Source organism: Dipodomys merriami, unplaced genomic scaffold (genome assembly GCF_024711535.1).
Source record: "Dipodomys merriami isolate MVZ:Mamm:240054 unplaced genomic scaffold, mDipMer1.0.p SCAF_50, whole genome shotgun sequence".
Classification (NCBI taxonomy): Eukaryota; Metazoa; Chordata; class Mammalia; order Rodentia; family Heteromyidae; genus Dipodomys; species Dipodomys merriami.
The window spans coordinates 3,218,687-3,232,315 of NW_027206069.1; the positions used below are offsets into that span (position 1 = coordinate 3,218,687).

Here is a 13,629-nt window from a genome sequence, read left to right on the forward strand (position 1 = left end):
TTGTGTAACTACTCAAAAATCATTTTAATACATTTTTTTAAAAAGCAAACTATTAGCTAGGCACTGGTGGCTCACACCTGTAATCCTAGCTACTCAGGAGGCTGAGATCTGAGGGCTGCTGTTCAAAGCTACCCTGGGCAGAAAAGTCCATGTGATTCTTATCTCCACTAAAAAAGCCAGAAGTGGAGATGCAGCTCCAGTAGTAGAATGTCAGTCTTCAGCCAAAAAGCCAAGTAAGAGCACAAGACTCCAAGTCCAAGCTTAGGTACCAGCAGGAAAATAAAAATAAAAGTTGTAAAAATAAAAAATAAAAATTGAACCCTCTCTTCCTCCTCTTCCTCCCAGAGCCGGCTAGGTGCTGCCCCATCAGCCCTCCAGTCTTCCCAGTTATCACGTGGACCAGCAGTTTGGGGATGCATGGAGCATCTATACCCAGTGCCCATCGGTGGCAGGGCACTGTGGCCACCTGCCCACGAATCCACATCCCCTCCAAGGCAGAGCCCAGGACAACTGCATGCCAGGTAAACACACAAGCATTTATTTTCACATCAACAGTCTCATTAGATCACACAATAACCATGCCAGGCAGGTACAACTATTTCCAGGTAAAAGGTAAGCAAACTTGCCCAAGGCCACGTGGTCAGTAAAGAGCTAGCGAAGTCTCGAATCCAGAACCTGAGTCTTACAAGCCAGCAGGTAGTTGACAGGAAAGCACAGAGCCTGTCAATGGGGCTCACAGTGAACTCAGTTACCAGCGACTCCCATTTCTACAGGTGGGAAACTGAGGCTAAGAAGGCCCTAGTACCTTTCCTAACACTAACAGGCTAAACCCCCCTCCCTGGGACCTCACCCCTGGGAATCCTCCTCTCTTACTTCACCCCTGCCCACCCTCCTCTATCAGAGAAGAACTGTTTCGTTGTCTTTTCCTCCTGTCTCACTCCTGGGGCAGACGGCACAACCCTATCGGGGAAAGGGCACCGACACGCTAACTGCCTAAGCTACCGGGGAAAGGCTTTTTCCAACCTTACCACAGGCCCTTGGGAGCCCAGAGGCAAAACCCCCTGGGCTTCCAAGGGTGACGGTCCATAGTAAAGAAAGAAAAAGCTGTGCGGAGGGGACCTAGGGCCAAGGGAGGGAAGGGACAACGTGGGCCTGCATTCCTAGCGGCTACACAGTGGTGACCTCAGCAAACCCTGGTGCGGGAGAACCTAGCAGGGGATCTCAACCCACACTCCTAGTGGCTATTCTCCAGGGGACCCGAACACGCCCTAGGGGGAGATCTAAGGGGATACCCTGCCCTAGACACCTAGTGGCTATTCTACAGGGGACCTCAGTATTCCCAGGCAGAGGGGGACAGTGGGGAGAACCATGTTTGGCAGAGTAGAAAGGGCTGTTGACACGGGACGGTTCCGTTCTGACCCCGGCCTTGTCCCTCCATTGTCCATCACCCCAAGACCAGTGCTAAAAAGTGTGGGAACCCTAAGCCTCGTGTCAAGTCATAGAACGTGGGGGAGACTTCTTTCCTCGGTCGCTGACAGAGAAAGGAGAGGGGTACAAAGAAGTCAGGGACCCAAGCCATCCTGCTACAGAGTGGGAGGGAGATTTAGGGCCTCAGAGAGACCGTGCCTAACTAATCCAGGGGCACACATACACACGCGCTTGCAGGAGCACCCCCAAACCAGCAGACACACTGCCCCCCTTCAGCAGCCAAAGCAGGGCAGCCAGCCAGCCTCAGCCTGCACTGGAGAAGCAACAGCCTCTAGATGTGGGAAGAAGCCATCACTCAGCTATCACACCAGTATTTACCCTGGATTCCCCCGGCCAAACACCCAGAGCTGCTCCGCTGCGCCTTCACGCATCCCTGAACTGTTGGAAATACAACCTTGGTGTAAAGACCCTCGCTGGTGCTGGTGGGACACCGCCCTGCTTGTGAGCACGTGCCATGGGCCGGCGCTGGACCCTCACAACAGCCCTGTGAGGTAGGCGTGCGAGTGACAAAGGGGCAGAGTGGCTTGCGGACAGGACAACACAGTTCCAGGGCATCGAGGTCTGCCAAAGTCCAAAGTTCTGAGCATGCCAACAGCAATGCGGAGTCTCATCAGACAGCTAACACACAGTCCATTCACACGACGCCTGGAAAACCAGAGCCCTTCAGCAAACTACATGGGGTGCGCTCAAGGCCACAAGGTACAGGTTAATTAGGAGCAAAACGCCATCATCTCTGAAAAGAGATGTTCCAGACACCTGCCCCTTAGAAATGGTTACAATCACATCCCCTGGGCATCCACTGAGCAGCACGGAAGGTAAGCCCCTGCCGCTGGTCAGGTACTGTGATGGGCACCCAGACTGTGGGCGTCTGAGCCCAAATGTCATGGGGGGGGGTGGACATCAGCACGGGAACGATGGAGGCCAAATGCACCACTGGGAGAGGACTTTGGGGAGAGGACGCTAACAGGTGCTGCCCACAGCCTGGACTCAGAGGCACTGCTCAGTGGTAGGAGAGTGGAAGGAGCACCCCCCAACCATTCCCAAAGGAGGGTGTGAGTGCACCCGGGGGCGGGGCCAGGGCATCGCCTGAAGAGATCTCCAGCCCCTAGCTTGGACGCTCCCACCTAAATCACTCCTATTGAATCTTGAAATGTCACAGCTATTGACCATTGCCAGAGTGAACCTCCCCCCCTCCCCCCGCCACTTCCCTGGACTGGGTCCCCGCTTCCCTGGCAAACCCCCAAGGGCACGCACACCGTCCTTCTGGAATCACAGACAAAATTCCCATCACATCTCCTCCAGGGGTACCCCGTGGTCCTCCCAGAAGACAGACTCAACACTCTCAAAGGAAGTTAAACTACACGATTTGTCCAACTCCAGGGTCCTGACTTTGCCCATTGCGGCTCCTCCCAATGGAGGAAGAATCTGTACAGAGCATCAGAGTGGCAGCAGGAATCTGCAAAGCGCTACGTGTCTCTCACACTGGGGTCTGCCCACGAATTGTTCCGCCTGGACCCCTACCCAGGGCAAGATCCTTATCACCTCCCGAGCAATCATCTCCTGCAATTTTCTCTAAATAGAGCTAAGCGTTAATCCCCAAAGAGGCTGGAATGATTATCAGATTGCCTTGTGGGAGGGAGATCAGAGCGTCCTGATGCCTTGAAGACCTGCTCCCCGGCAGCAAACCCCCGCTCTGCGCTGAGCCTCTTCAGGATACAGCGTGTGATTTCTGAGCGTACCCAGAGAACACAGTTTACTGATTCCTTATCAAGCTAGTTTTATAAGGAACAAAGTTAGAGAGGGCAATCAAACTCACAGCAGAACTGGGGATGTAGAAGTTTGAACGGAATCAAGGCACCCAAGCATGGCCCCTTTACAAACACACGGCCTTGTCTTTGAAAAGCCAATGTTGGAATGAGTCCTGGCAAGCCAGCTCTAGTATAGCACTAGCTAATTTTTTTTCCCATATGTTTGTCGACTGTAAGAGAATGAATGAAGGGGTGAAGGAATGAGTAGATGATGAAATCGCTGCCGTCTGGCGGAGGAAGCTGCAAGGCTGAAGGCAAAGCTCATGGCAAGGACCATGCGCCAGGCAGGGCGAGGCCTGGGGGGGAGGGGGGACATCTCCAATCATGGGATGAGAAGGCTCCACCCTGGGCTGCACTGGGCCCCTGGACCCTGGTGTGTGATGCATGGAGAAGAAAGCACCATGGGGGAAGAAGCCATGAGAGTGACCGTGGCAGATGGGATCCAGCTGGGACGTGCTCAGAGCAGTGACCAGAGGACGAAGCTACAGAGGAGGGTGTCTGCTTCGTAATTACAGCCCACGTGGTGCTATACAGCCCGCCCGAGATGGAAAGGTTTGCTTTGAGGAAAAAGGAAAGGCCAAAAGCACCGGGTCAAAAAAATGTAGGCCAAATGCATGGATGGATGGATGGTTCAAGTCATGTCGCGAGTCACCGCGGGCTTCCCAAGCGTGGATGCGGAGATCAACATGGGGAAGGGTGGACACAGGCAGACATGCTCAGTGCTATAGTAGAGGGGTCGGAGAGAGGAAGGAGCACTTTGCAGCAAGAGGAGGTTTGTTGTGGAAGGCAGGCTATCCCCACACAGTGCTGACTGGTCCAGGAGCCCTGGCTACGCTTTGGGGAAGAGCAGTGATCTATTCTGCTCCTTGACCACAGGACGGAACTGTCCCAGGAAGAAAAACTGAAGGAGAGTCTCCATCACTCCTAATCAGAAATGCTCCACTCAGCAACAAAAGCTCAAAGCTCACCATCAAGGCAAGATGCTTAGGCCAGGGTTTGGGGACACTGGCTGACACCTCACCGGACACGCAGAAGCCAAGTCTGCTACGAACTGGGGAAAATGTGGCCCTACAACCTGGCAAGGAGAACTATGCAGAGTCCGGAAAAGGCTGCCTGGACCCCAGGGGAGTCAAAGAGGCACGGCTGACCCTAAGAAACTGGAGAGGCTTAGTGTATACATCCCCAGGGGTACAGCCTTACATGCTAAGAGAGGGGTATCTTTGGCCCCAATTTCCAGGGGTAAAAAGTTTTTTAAAAACATACTGAAGTCAAACAGATCTGAAAATCAGCTGGCCCACTCTCATGCCACTCCTTGAATCTCCGAAAAACTCTCCAGGCAGCTACCTGGCCACCCCCTGGGGTACCTCAGGGGACACAACAGTGCACTATGCTCTGAGGGACACCCGTGAGCAGAAAGCCATGACCTGGTGGACTTGGACAAATGTTTCACAGAAGATACCACATGTTAGCAAACAGAATATTCAACCTTCATTAGTAATCACAGCAAGTTAGAACATTGGGCTCCTTTAAAAAAAAAAGAAAAAGAAAAGATAATGCACTGCCTTTCCTGCAACGGTGCAACATCCACACTCACTCTAGAACCTCTACCAGCCGTTCATCCGCTCACCCTTCATTCATTCAGCCGCCATCCATCTCATCTAACCCATTCACCCTCCATCCTCACCTGGCTCAGCCAACTCTCGCTCACACACGTCTCTCATGGAGCCTTTAACCCACACAGCCAACACACGCTTGCTCAGTCAACGAGCCTCAACTCTGCAAGCTGCCTGCCCTACAGGGGCTCACAATCTAGCAGGGAAGAGCAGAGCGAAATGAAGCGATGAGAAGCTCTGGGTGTCAAAAAGCACGTGATAAGAATGGAAAATGGTGGGTGTGGTTAAGTCGTTAGTGTGGCATGTTTGTAGTATTAAAAAGAGAGAGAGAGAGAGAGAGAGAGAGAGAGAGAGAGAGCGCCAGAGGGGTGATGTGTGCAGGACAAGGGAACAGTGGAGTGTCGCCATCACTAGCAAATAGAACCTAACGCGGGGAGGAGAGGAAGACAGTGGAACAACAACGAAAAATACCAATGACAGACAGGGTGCCAAAATGCTCTATGTGGTAAAGACTGCCAATTAGGTTTTTAAAAATGGATGCTTATTAAAAACAGAGCAAGTGTGCCTGTACGACAAGGATGTGAAGGGCAGAAAGAAAGATGGCGGCATGTCAGTGCTGAGCCATGCATGTGCTTCCTCCTGCTCTACGTCACATTGCATCAGGAGCTTGACATCAAGAATACCTGGAGCCTTGCCCATCGGTCCCCCAGAAGGGGACAGAGGGTCCCGAGGGGGAGCCAAGGGGAGTGGTAGCCCCTGATGTCACCTAGAAAAAGATTTGTGTGCGGGGTGCATGCAGATGTCTATCAAGGGACAAAACTTCCCCTGGTTTTCTCAAGTGGGAGGAAAGGAACACACAGCTGTACCAATAGCCCTAACCACATGGGGGCTGGGACCAGGGAGCATGTGCAGGCCAGGCTACTGCCCACCCCTCCTTCTTCACCCTCAGGAGCCCTGAGCTGCCTCTCACAATCACAGGACTCTACACCCCAGCTAGTCCACAGGCCCCGAGATGCCAAGGCCCTGATCTGCCCCCTCAGTGTTTCTAGCACATGAACGGGTGGCACGGGCCCGGATCAACCCAGCTGGTGTCCCTCCCTCCTTGCCCCTCTTCCATTCCAACTTTGTAGCCTTCAGAGTCTCCTGGACTTTCTAAACATCGACATCCTGCCCTCTGGATGCTTCCGAAGGCCCCCTTGTCTCTGCGGCCTGCTCCCAGTTCCCCAGGCATGCGTGGGCTTGTCTGAAGACGTCAGAAGTCAGCTCGGCAGATGTCCCCAGGTGATAAGGGTCAAGGCCCGGCCTGGAGCCCCAGATTCTGAAAGAGGTGGCCTGCAGACCCCTGCGGCCCTAGCCCCACGTCAGGCCCACGTGGCCGTGCTCACGTGGCCCAGACACGTGGTGCTGGGGGCACAGAAGGTGGCTTCTGACACGTGAACTCCGTGTCCTCCATGTTCTGAGATCACTGCCGTCCATCCAGGGCTTACACTAGAAGCTTGGGAGGTGCCCCACCCCCTCCACCCGCTCCCATCCTTCCTCACCTAAAGCCTTCGTCCTGGGCTAAGGTCAGACCTCCCACAGCCCACCCTAGTCCACAAGTAGCTCTCACCGCAGCCCCCTGCCATCTGCCCACCTTGCTAGCGTGCAGATGCTCCCCGAACCCAGCCCACCTGGCTCCTCCAGGCCTTGGACATTAGGGAGGAAGGTGGTTGCTTTTTTTCCTACCCTCAAAGATGAACAAAGGAGGCGAGGGGTGGAGCCTCTGGTCCTTGTTTCTGAAGACAAATACAAGCACACGACACACAAATGCATACGCCTGGTCCACTACAAAGAAAGGAAACTCCTCAGAAACAGAGTTCCTAGGGGGTGGGGGTAGACACAGCACAAACGACCCCCCTCGTCTCCCCACACAGACCCGGGGGGCAAGTCACACAGTTCCAACAAAGGCATTTTCCAAAAAAAAGATAATAATAATAATACAGAGCACATGGAAAACAGTCAGGAAAACAGGCCTTGAAACGGGCTCTGGGATGCCAGGTATTCGGGACGGCCGGGGTTCAGGGTCTGCGAGTCTAGACTAGGGGGGCTTGCCCAAGATTAAGAAGGGGCTTATTTCAGAGAGTTGCAAGAACAAGGTTCCTGGTGCTCCGCCCAGAGTCCCTGGGCCCCTGGGCTCCTGGGTTCCCTGCATCGCGATGCTGAGTTCCCCTGCATCAAACACTCCCAAGACAGTAGGAAGGAAGTGGGCCTCCTGCTCCCTAATCTTGGCTGCTCTCACGGACCCTCCCCCGCCCCCCGCCTCCTGCCACACACACACACACACACACACACATACACACACCCCTGAAGACTCTCAGGTGACCCCAGCCCAGGGAAGTCCAAGATACCCACTAGGCTGAACACCCCTTGTCCATGCAACCTTCTGTAGCCCGCCCAGGGCAGAAAGGGCACTGGCAGCGAAGACAAGCCTGTGCTTCATGGCCAACCTCAACAGGGAGGTGCAGCCACTTGAGTTCACTAGGAATGAGAGAGGGAAAGTGGAATGGCCCATCATACAAGCAGGACATCGCAATGGCAGGCCAAGGCCAAGGTTTTCCCGAGCCAGCTCTGCCCTGCCAGGTGAAATGCACCTGGTTAGCTCACGGCATGGGAAGCACCAGCCCTCCTGCCTCCATCTCAAGCCAGGGACCAGAGCTGGACAGGAAGACCTTCCTTCCCTTGCTCCCTGTCCCTTGCCTTCTTTTCTACCTTCTTCTTTTTGTCCATTCATTCGAACACTCACTCCAATTTGTAGACATCAAAAGCTCAGCTTTAAATGAATGGTGTCTCTCGGACTGTGAAGATCTCCTTGCGAGGCCCACTGGTCAGCTCATGCTGGGCCTGTCCCTAACTCCCTCCCCAGCTCCCTACATTTCATCTTGCAACCTTTCTCTCGCTCTTCCCCGCACCCTCTCCTTGTTATTAATCTGGACGCCTAGAATCAGGACCTAACCTTCTCCATCTATACACTTGCTCATCTTTCCTTCCTTTTTCTGATTTTTCAACCTATTTGCCTCTTGTGAATAATCAACACATTACTGGCCCTGATTTAGTCACTTTTTACATTTAAGTACTTTTGCTTTTATTTATGCACCTCAATTGTAATATGTTTTATTACAGCGCTGGAGGATGGAGCTTTATTTGGGGGCTGGGACTTTTTCTATTTTTCATTTCAAAGGCATAATGTATTTATCTATTTAAGGAGGATGTATGCAAACTTATTTTCATCCCTGTTGAGACAATGTCTCTTAATTATTCATTTATCACTCTGGTTATTGGCTTATTATCTCTCCCTTTTTGCTTTCTTTTATTATTTATTTATTTATTTACTTACTTATTTTTGGTAATTCTCTTCTGCCTCCCCCAAAGGAACCTGGGTCTAAATTATCCCATCTATCTTGAGGGTTAATGAAAACCTCTACTAATCCTAAGGGATCTTTCTCTTACAGATGCTGGTTTCTGCACTACTGGTGTTTATTTTGTTCTTCTCATTCATTTGGTTGTTTCCTTCTCTCTTTTTTATGTTTTCTAACTCTTAGGGACCTCAGGTGCTTGGGATGAGATAAGCAAAAGTCCCCTGGCTGTAGGGGACACTTCCATTTCTAAGTCAGTCATTCATGTATTCATTCATTCTTTCTGTCACTCTTTCATTTGAATACTTATTCTTTTATTTATGGACCTCAGGTGCACAGAATTGGATTAACCATAATCTGAGATTCCCTGAGCCTTGTCAGCACTGGTCCATGTGGGGGTTCTCTTTTGTTCCTTAATTCCTTGTTCTGGTGATTTGGTTCAGGATTTATTTAACTATCTCAGGAGCCTTGTTTCTGAATCTTGCTGACGCAAATAATCTTTGATTCAAGAATCCCTGAATTCTTGCTACCGTCTCATTTTTCAGGGTATTTGTATGGTCCTGTCTCTCGCTTATTTATGAATTTATGCATTCAATGTTTTTATTGCTTATATCTATCTCGCCCTAATTTTCTAGAGCCTACTTGCTTTCTGTTTTGCATTCTTCTATTTTTGTTAGAAAAATAGTGTATTTCTATTTAGTAGAACACTACTTGGGTGAAATGGATTCATTAAAAAAATCATCATTTCTCATTTCCTCAGTTACTCCTCAATTTACTTCTCCTTTTTTATATTTGCTCTTTGACCGATAAAGGCTAACTGTTACTATTTATTACATCTAATGAACAATGCTTATTAAGTACTCGTGTAGGAAGTGCCCTTTCTTCTACACAATTAACTTTAGTTTTGCTCTATACCTTTTCTTTTGTGCATCCTTGCCATTTTTCTAGCTCCCTTTCTTGTTTGCTTGGCTTGCATACCTTTATCCTATCTTTTATTTCTACCATATTTATTACTCTTTCTCAGCTTCAGAGCTACGGTGTTGTTTGTTTGTCTTGCAATGCTGGGAACCCATGGGAACCCATAGCCTGGCATATGCTAGACCCACAAGACACCACCGAGCTACCTCCCAGCCCAGGGGCACAATTTGGATTTAATGTTCATTATTTGTGCTAAACAACTCCCCTCTCATTAGCAATTACTCCTTTGATTATCTTGTCTACTTCTTTCTCTTTTCCCTTTTCATTTTTCTCCACCTTATTGTTTCTATCAGTCTTTCAAGCTTTCTTTCTTTTAGAGATTAGCCCCAAGGGTCAGATGACTCTCCAAGTGCTCTCTGACACCCACCCCCGCCATCGATGAATACAAATCTTTTTCTCATCCATCCATTCATGCATTCACGCAGCCATTCAGTCTTTCTTTCTATTTAAATACCCATTTCTACACTTTCAGAGGGCAGGTGCGCCTAATTGGATACATTATAATCTGCGGTTAATGGGTGTCCCCTCCTGGCCTCCTGGAGTCCTCCCTCACAGGGCTGGGTCCTGGGCCCTCCCAGAAGCACAGATGGGAATTAACTAGTGTGCTTGCTTGGCGTGCCCCTTGCCTTTCTGTTCGTGGAGGGACGTTGTCTTCTATCTGTGTTCAATTATTCGTTAATATATTACCGTGGGGGAGGGGAGGAGTGTGGGTGGGTGTGGGTGGGTAGCTGTGGCTAGTGTTTAAACTCGGGGCCTGGCACTTCCTAGGTAGGTGATCTACCACTTGGGCCATTCCCCCTATCCACTTTCCTTCTTTTCTAGGTAATCCTATCCAGTGTTTGTGGGTTTTCTCACTCTCTTCTAAATTTATGTTTTATTCTTCTACCCACAAACCTCAGATACCTGGATTCAAATGACATACTATCTAGTTACCACGGTATTAACTTGATGCCAGGTTCTGTGTGGCCCTAAGTCCTTAAGAGGTCATTATTTTATTGGTTGTTGTCTTGATGTGTGTGGGTCAGAGAATGAGGGATGGGTAGATCCTCAGCCCGATTTACTCACTTCTGTATCTGTCTGGGGGTCTAATCCTTCACGCTGCCTTCGCTCATCCAGCCATCTATGGTAGAAAGTAACCAAGGCCAACCTCCCCAGAAAGAAACTAAGACAGTCACATTCTTGTGGCCCGCCTCTGGCTTCCGCCCACCACGTTCACCACCACCATTTGCACACCCACAACCCAGAAACACACATGACAGATGCAGAGCAGGGGTGTGGTTTATGGTCCTTTACTAAGCCATTATCTCGGGGTTCGAGTCCTAGACACAGCAGGGGCAGACCCACAACTGAGCCCCCTCCCTCGGCAGGGCAGGCGCTTCCCGCTCTGCCCCTGTGGACCCCAGTGAATGGCCATCCCCATGAGAAACCTGTTTCAAGACCCCAGAATACACAGAGACATACACGATACAGTCTTCGCGGTGGGAAACGACGGACACAGTTCGTTTTTAAATAGGTGGCTTTGTCTACAGCAATATAAAAATATTTTGGCCTTTCAAGGCAAATACAAAAGAAACCCCCCATTAACACTGCTGAGTGTCTCAGTCTCAAACAATAAAGAACTTGAAGAGGTTTAGCCGGAAACTTTGAAGACAGAAAACCTGCCCATTACATTTTCCAGACATCTCGAGGGGGTGAGCACAGGTCATTGGAGCTCGAAGCCCGCTTTAGAGGCTGGTCCTTGGCCTGCGTTTTCTCCTCCGCCCTTTGAAGGCCCCCCAGCTCACAAGGGCACTTCCACGCTAGTCTGGCCCTGGGGCACAAGGCCAAAGAGAGACTCAATAATGAAAGGACCATTCATTTGGAAGAGTGAAAGAGAAGACATTCTTTGGGGGTCCCACACTTGAAGCAGCTATAGAATTCTTTTGCTGCAGAGACAACACAGGAGGCTGGGGGTTCCCATCTCTTGAACACAAGCCCCAGGTCAGCCTTCAGCATGGCTCATTGGACACCCACTCCCGGGGGAGGGGGAGGGAGTAACCAGCCCGCCTGGCAGAGTGGTCTGGGTAGCAGCCCATCCCTGTCAGCTGTGTGTGTGTGTGTGTGTGTGTGTGTGTGTGTGTGTGTGTGTGTTGTGTTCTGACCACTTACGATTTTAGAGCTGGAGGTTTGCTGGGGGGGTGTGTCCAGATGTCCAGATGTCCAAGTGTCCAGGGGTCCAGGTGTCCAAGGGTCCAGGGATCCTGGGGGTCCAGACGTCCAGGGGTCCAGGCGTCCGGTGGTCTGGGGTCCCACGCAGATTCTAGGTGGTGGCTTGAGCCAGAGGAGAAAACACAAGTCATACAAGAGAACCCCACCTGATAGTTAAAGTTCCACTATTTTATCGGTTGATATCTTGATACTTGTGCACCAGAGAACAAGTGGTGGGTATATACTCAAAATACATGAACATATTGAAAATACACTTAAACTACTGACTCAGAAGGGAGGACGAGGCTGGCGGCTTGGGAGGAGAGTTTTGCTGGGAACAGGGGCTCCCTAACTTCCAACAAGTATTAAGTCCATGAAATCAAGCATTGCTTGGTCCAGCTTCCTCATCTGCCTGCCCACTGCTCCGCCAGCTGCCCCTAGAGTGGCAGGGAAGGGGGGGTGACAGGTGCAGAAACAGACAGAGGCTCCTCACCCAAGAGCCCTCGGGTGGGTGTCTTTTGAGGAGTGGGGGTCTGAGGACTGCTCTGTGGAAACCAGTGGTTGAGGGCTACTACACAGTGAGAATCAAGCGCCACCCCATGATGGGAACCCACTCTCTGCCACCCATGGCACTGGCGGTCCTCAGAGAGGCCAGTGGTCCTGTGAGAACTTCAAGGGGCAAGTTAGACAGACCAGGGAAAAGAGCAAGGCGCAGAGCCAGGGTGTCGGCTGGGCTGGGGCTGGGGTTGTAGAGTTTGTATTTCCTTTCCCACCATACACCAGCCAGCATGCACGATCATTTCAGCCTGCCTGGACAGACATCTTTATCCTAGTCATGATGGAAAAGTTTAACAGCTGCAATCCCAGTTTACTCAGGAGGCTGAGATCTGAGGATCGCAGTTCAAAGCTAACCTGGGCAGGAAGGGAAGACTGTGAGACTCTTATTGCCAATTAACTAGCAAAAAATCAGAAGGAGACCTGCGGTTCAAGTAGTAGAGTGCTAACTCTGAGCAAAAAAGGCTAAGGGATGTTGTCCAGGCCTTGAGTTCAAGCCCTAGTATCAATAGGCACACAGACAGACAGACAGACAGACAGACAGACAGACAGACACACACACACACACACACACACACACACACACACACACACACACACACACACACACACGCAAATCTAATACCTCAACCAAATATTACATTACATCAACTATTTTCTTTGATGTGAAGGCAAACATACACAGCAAAACCCAAGAACATACCACACAAAGAAGAAGGCCTAATGATGCCAACTACAGACCTGACAAGAATATTGTCTCCTCACTGCTACAGATACAAGATGTTGCTAAGAGGGTAATAGCCTGGGAGGGAGGTATATGGGAATTCTGTGGATTTTTCTCTACACTAAAAATAGCTTAGGAAAAAAACCAGCCTATTCATTCAAAAAAATGTTTAAATGGGTTCATTTACAAAGAGAGTTACACCAGATACTGGTGGCTCACACCTGCCATCCTAGCTACACAGGAGGCTGAGATCTGAGGATGACAGTTCAAAGCCAGCCTGGGGAAGGAAAGTCCGTAAGACTCTTATCTCCAATGAACCACCAGAAAACCGGAAGTGGCGCTGTGGCTCAAGTGGTAGAAAGCTCGCCTTGAAATGAGGAGCTCAGGGACAGCGCCCAAGCGAAGAGTTCGAGCCCCATGACCGACCAAAAAAAAAAAAGTGTGTCACTAACATCTGCTCATGGAAAACTACTAAGCAGGAAAACAGGGTGAACAGAGGCTGAATGCTAGAGGCCAGGACCAGGGCTAGGGCAGGAGAGGGCCAAGAACCGAGGGCCCACGGTTTATGTAGTACCTTCTGGAGATTGTTTCCCGGTAGAAAAGGTAGAGGCAGGGGCTTAAGGAGGACCAGTGCAGAGGCCAGGAGGCTACCTGGAGGCAGATAGGCTTGGAAAAGCATGGGTGAGGCCAGGGCTCTGAGATGTAAGACCCACAGACCTCAGAGATGCGTCATGGCATCAGATACCTGCCCCATTGGCCCCCTAGGGACCCCAAAGGAGAAAGAAGAGCTCCCTACATCCCTAGCCTTGAGGGACACCTCTGGTAACCTTTTCTCTTCCAGTCCCAGGCAGGTCTCTAGCCAAGTCACACCAAGACCCACCAGG

At 50.7% G+C, this 13,629-nt stretch overlaps 1 protein-coding gene across 8 annotated transcripts in view; it reads right to left on the reverse strand.

Moving 5' to 3' along the window:
* Positions 1–517: 517 nt before the first annotated feature.
* LOC138810436 (uncharacterized) overlaps positions 518–13,629 on the reverse strand; it is a 29,272-nt gene continuing 16,160 nt past the window's right edge. For all 8 annotated transcript variants that reach the window (XR_011367137.1, XR_011367136.1, XR_011367135.1 and 5 more), the window contains 2 exons: positions 11,428–11,589; positions 518–11,089 (listed from right to left, as the gene is read on the reverse strand). Coding sequence is in view for 1 of the 8 variants with exons in the window: in XM_069997562.1 (XP_069853663.1) it covers positions 11,060–11,089; positions 11,428–11,589 (192 nt within the window). In the remaining 7 variants the exon portion in view is untranslated. The remainder of the gene's footprint in view (positions 11,090–11,427; positions 11,590–13,629) is intronic.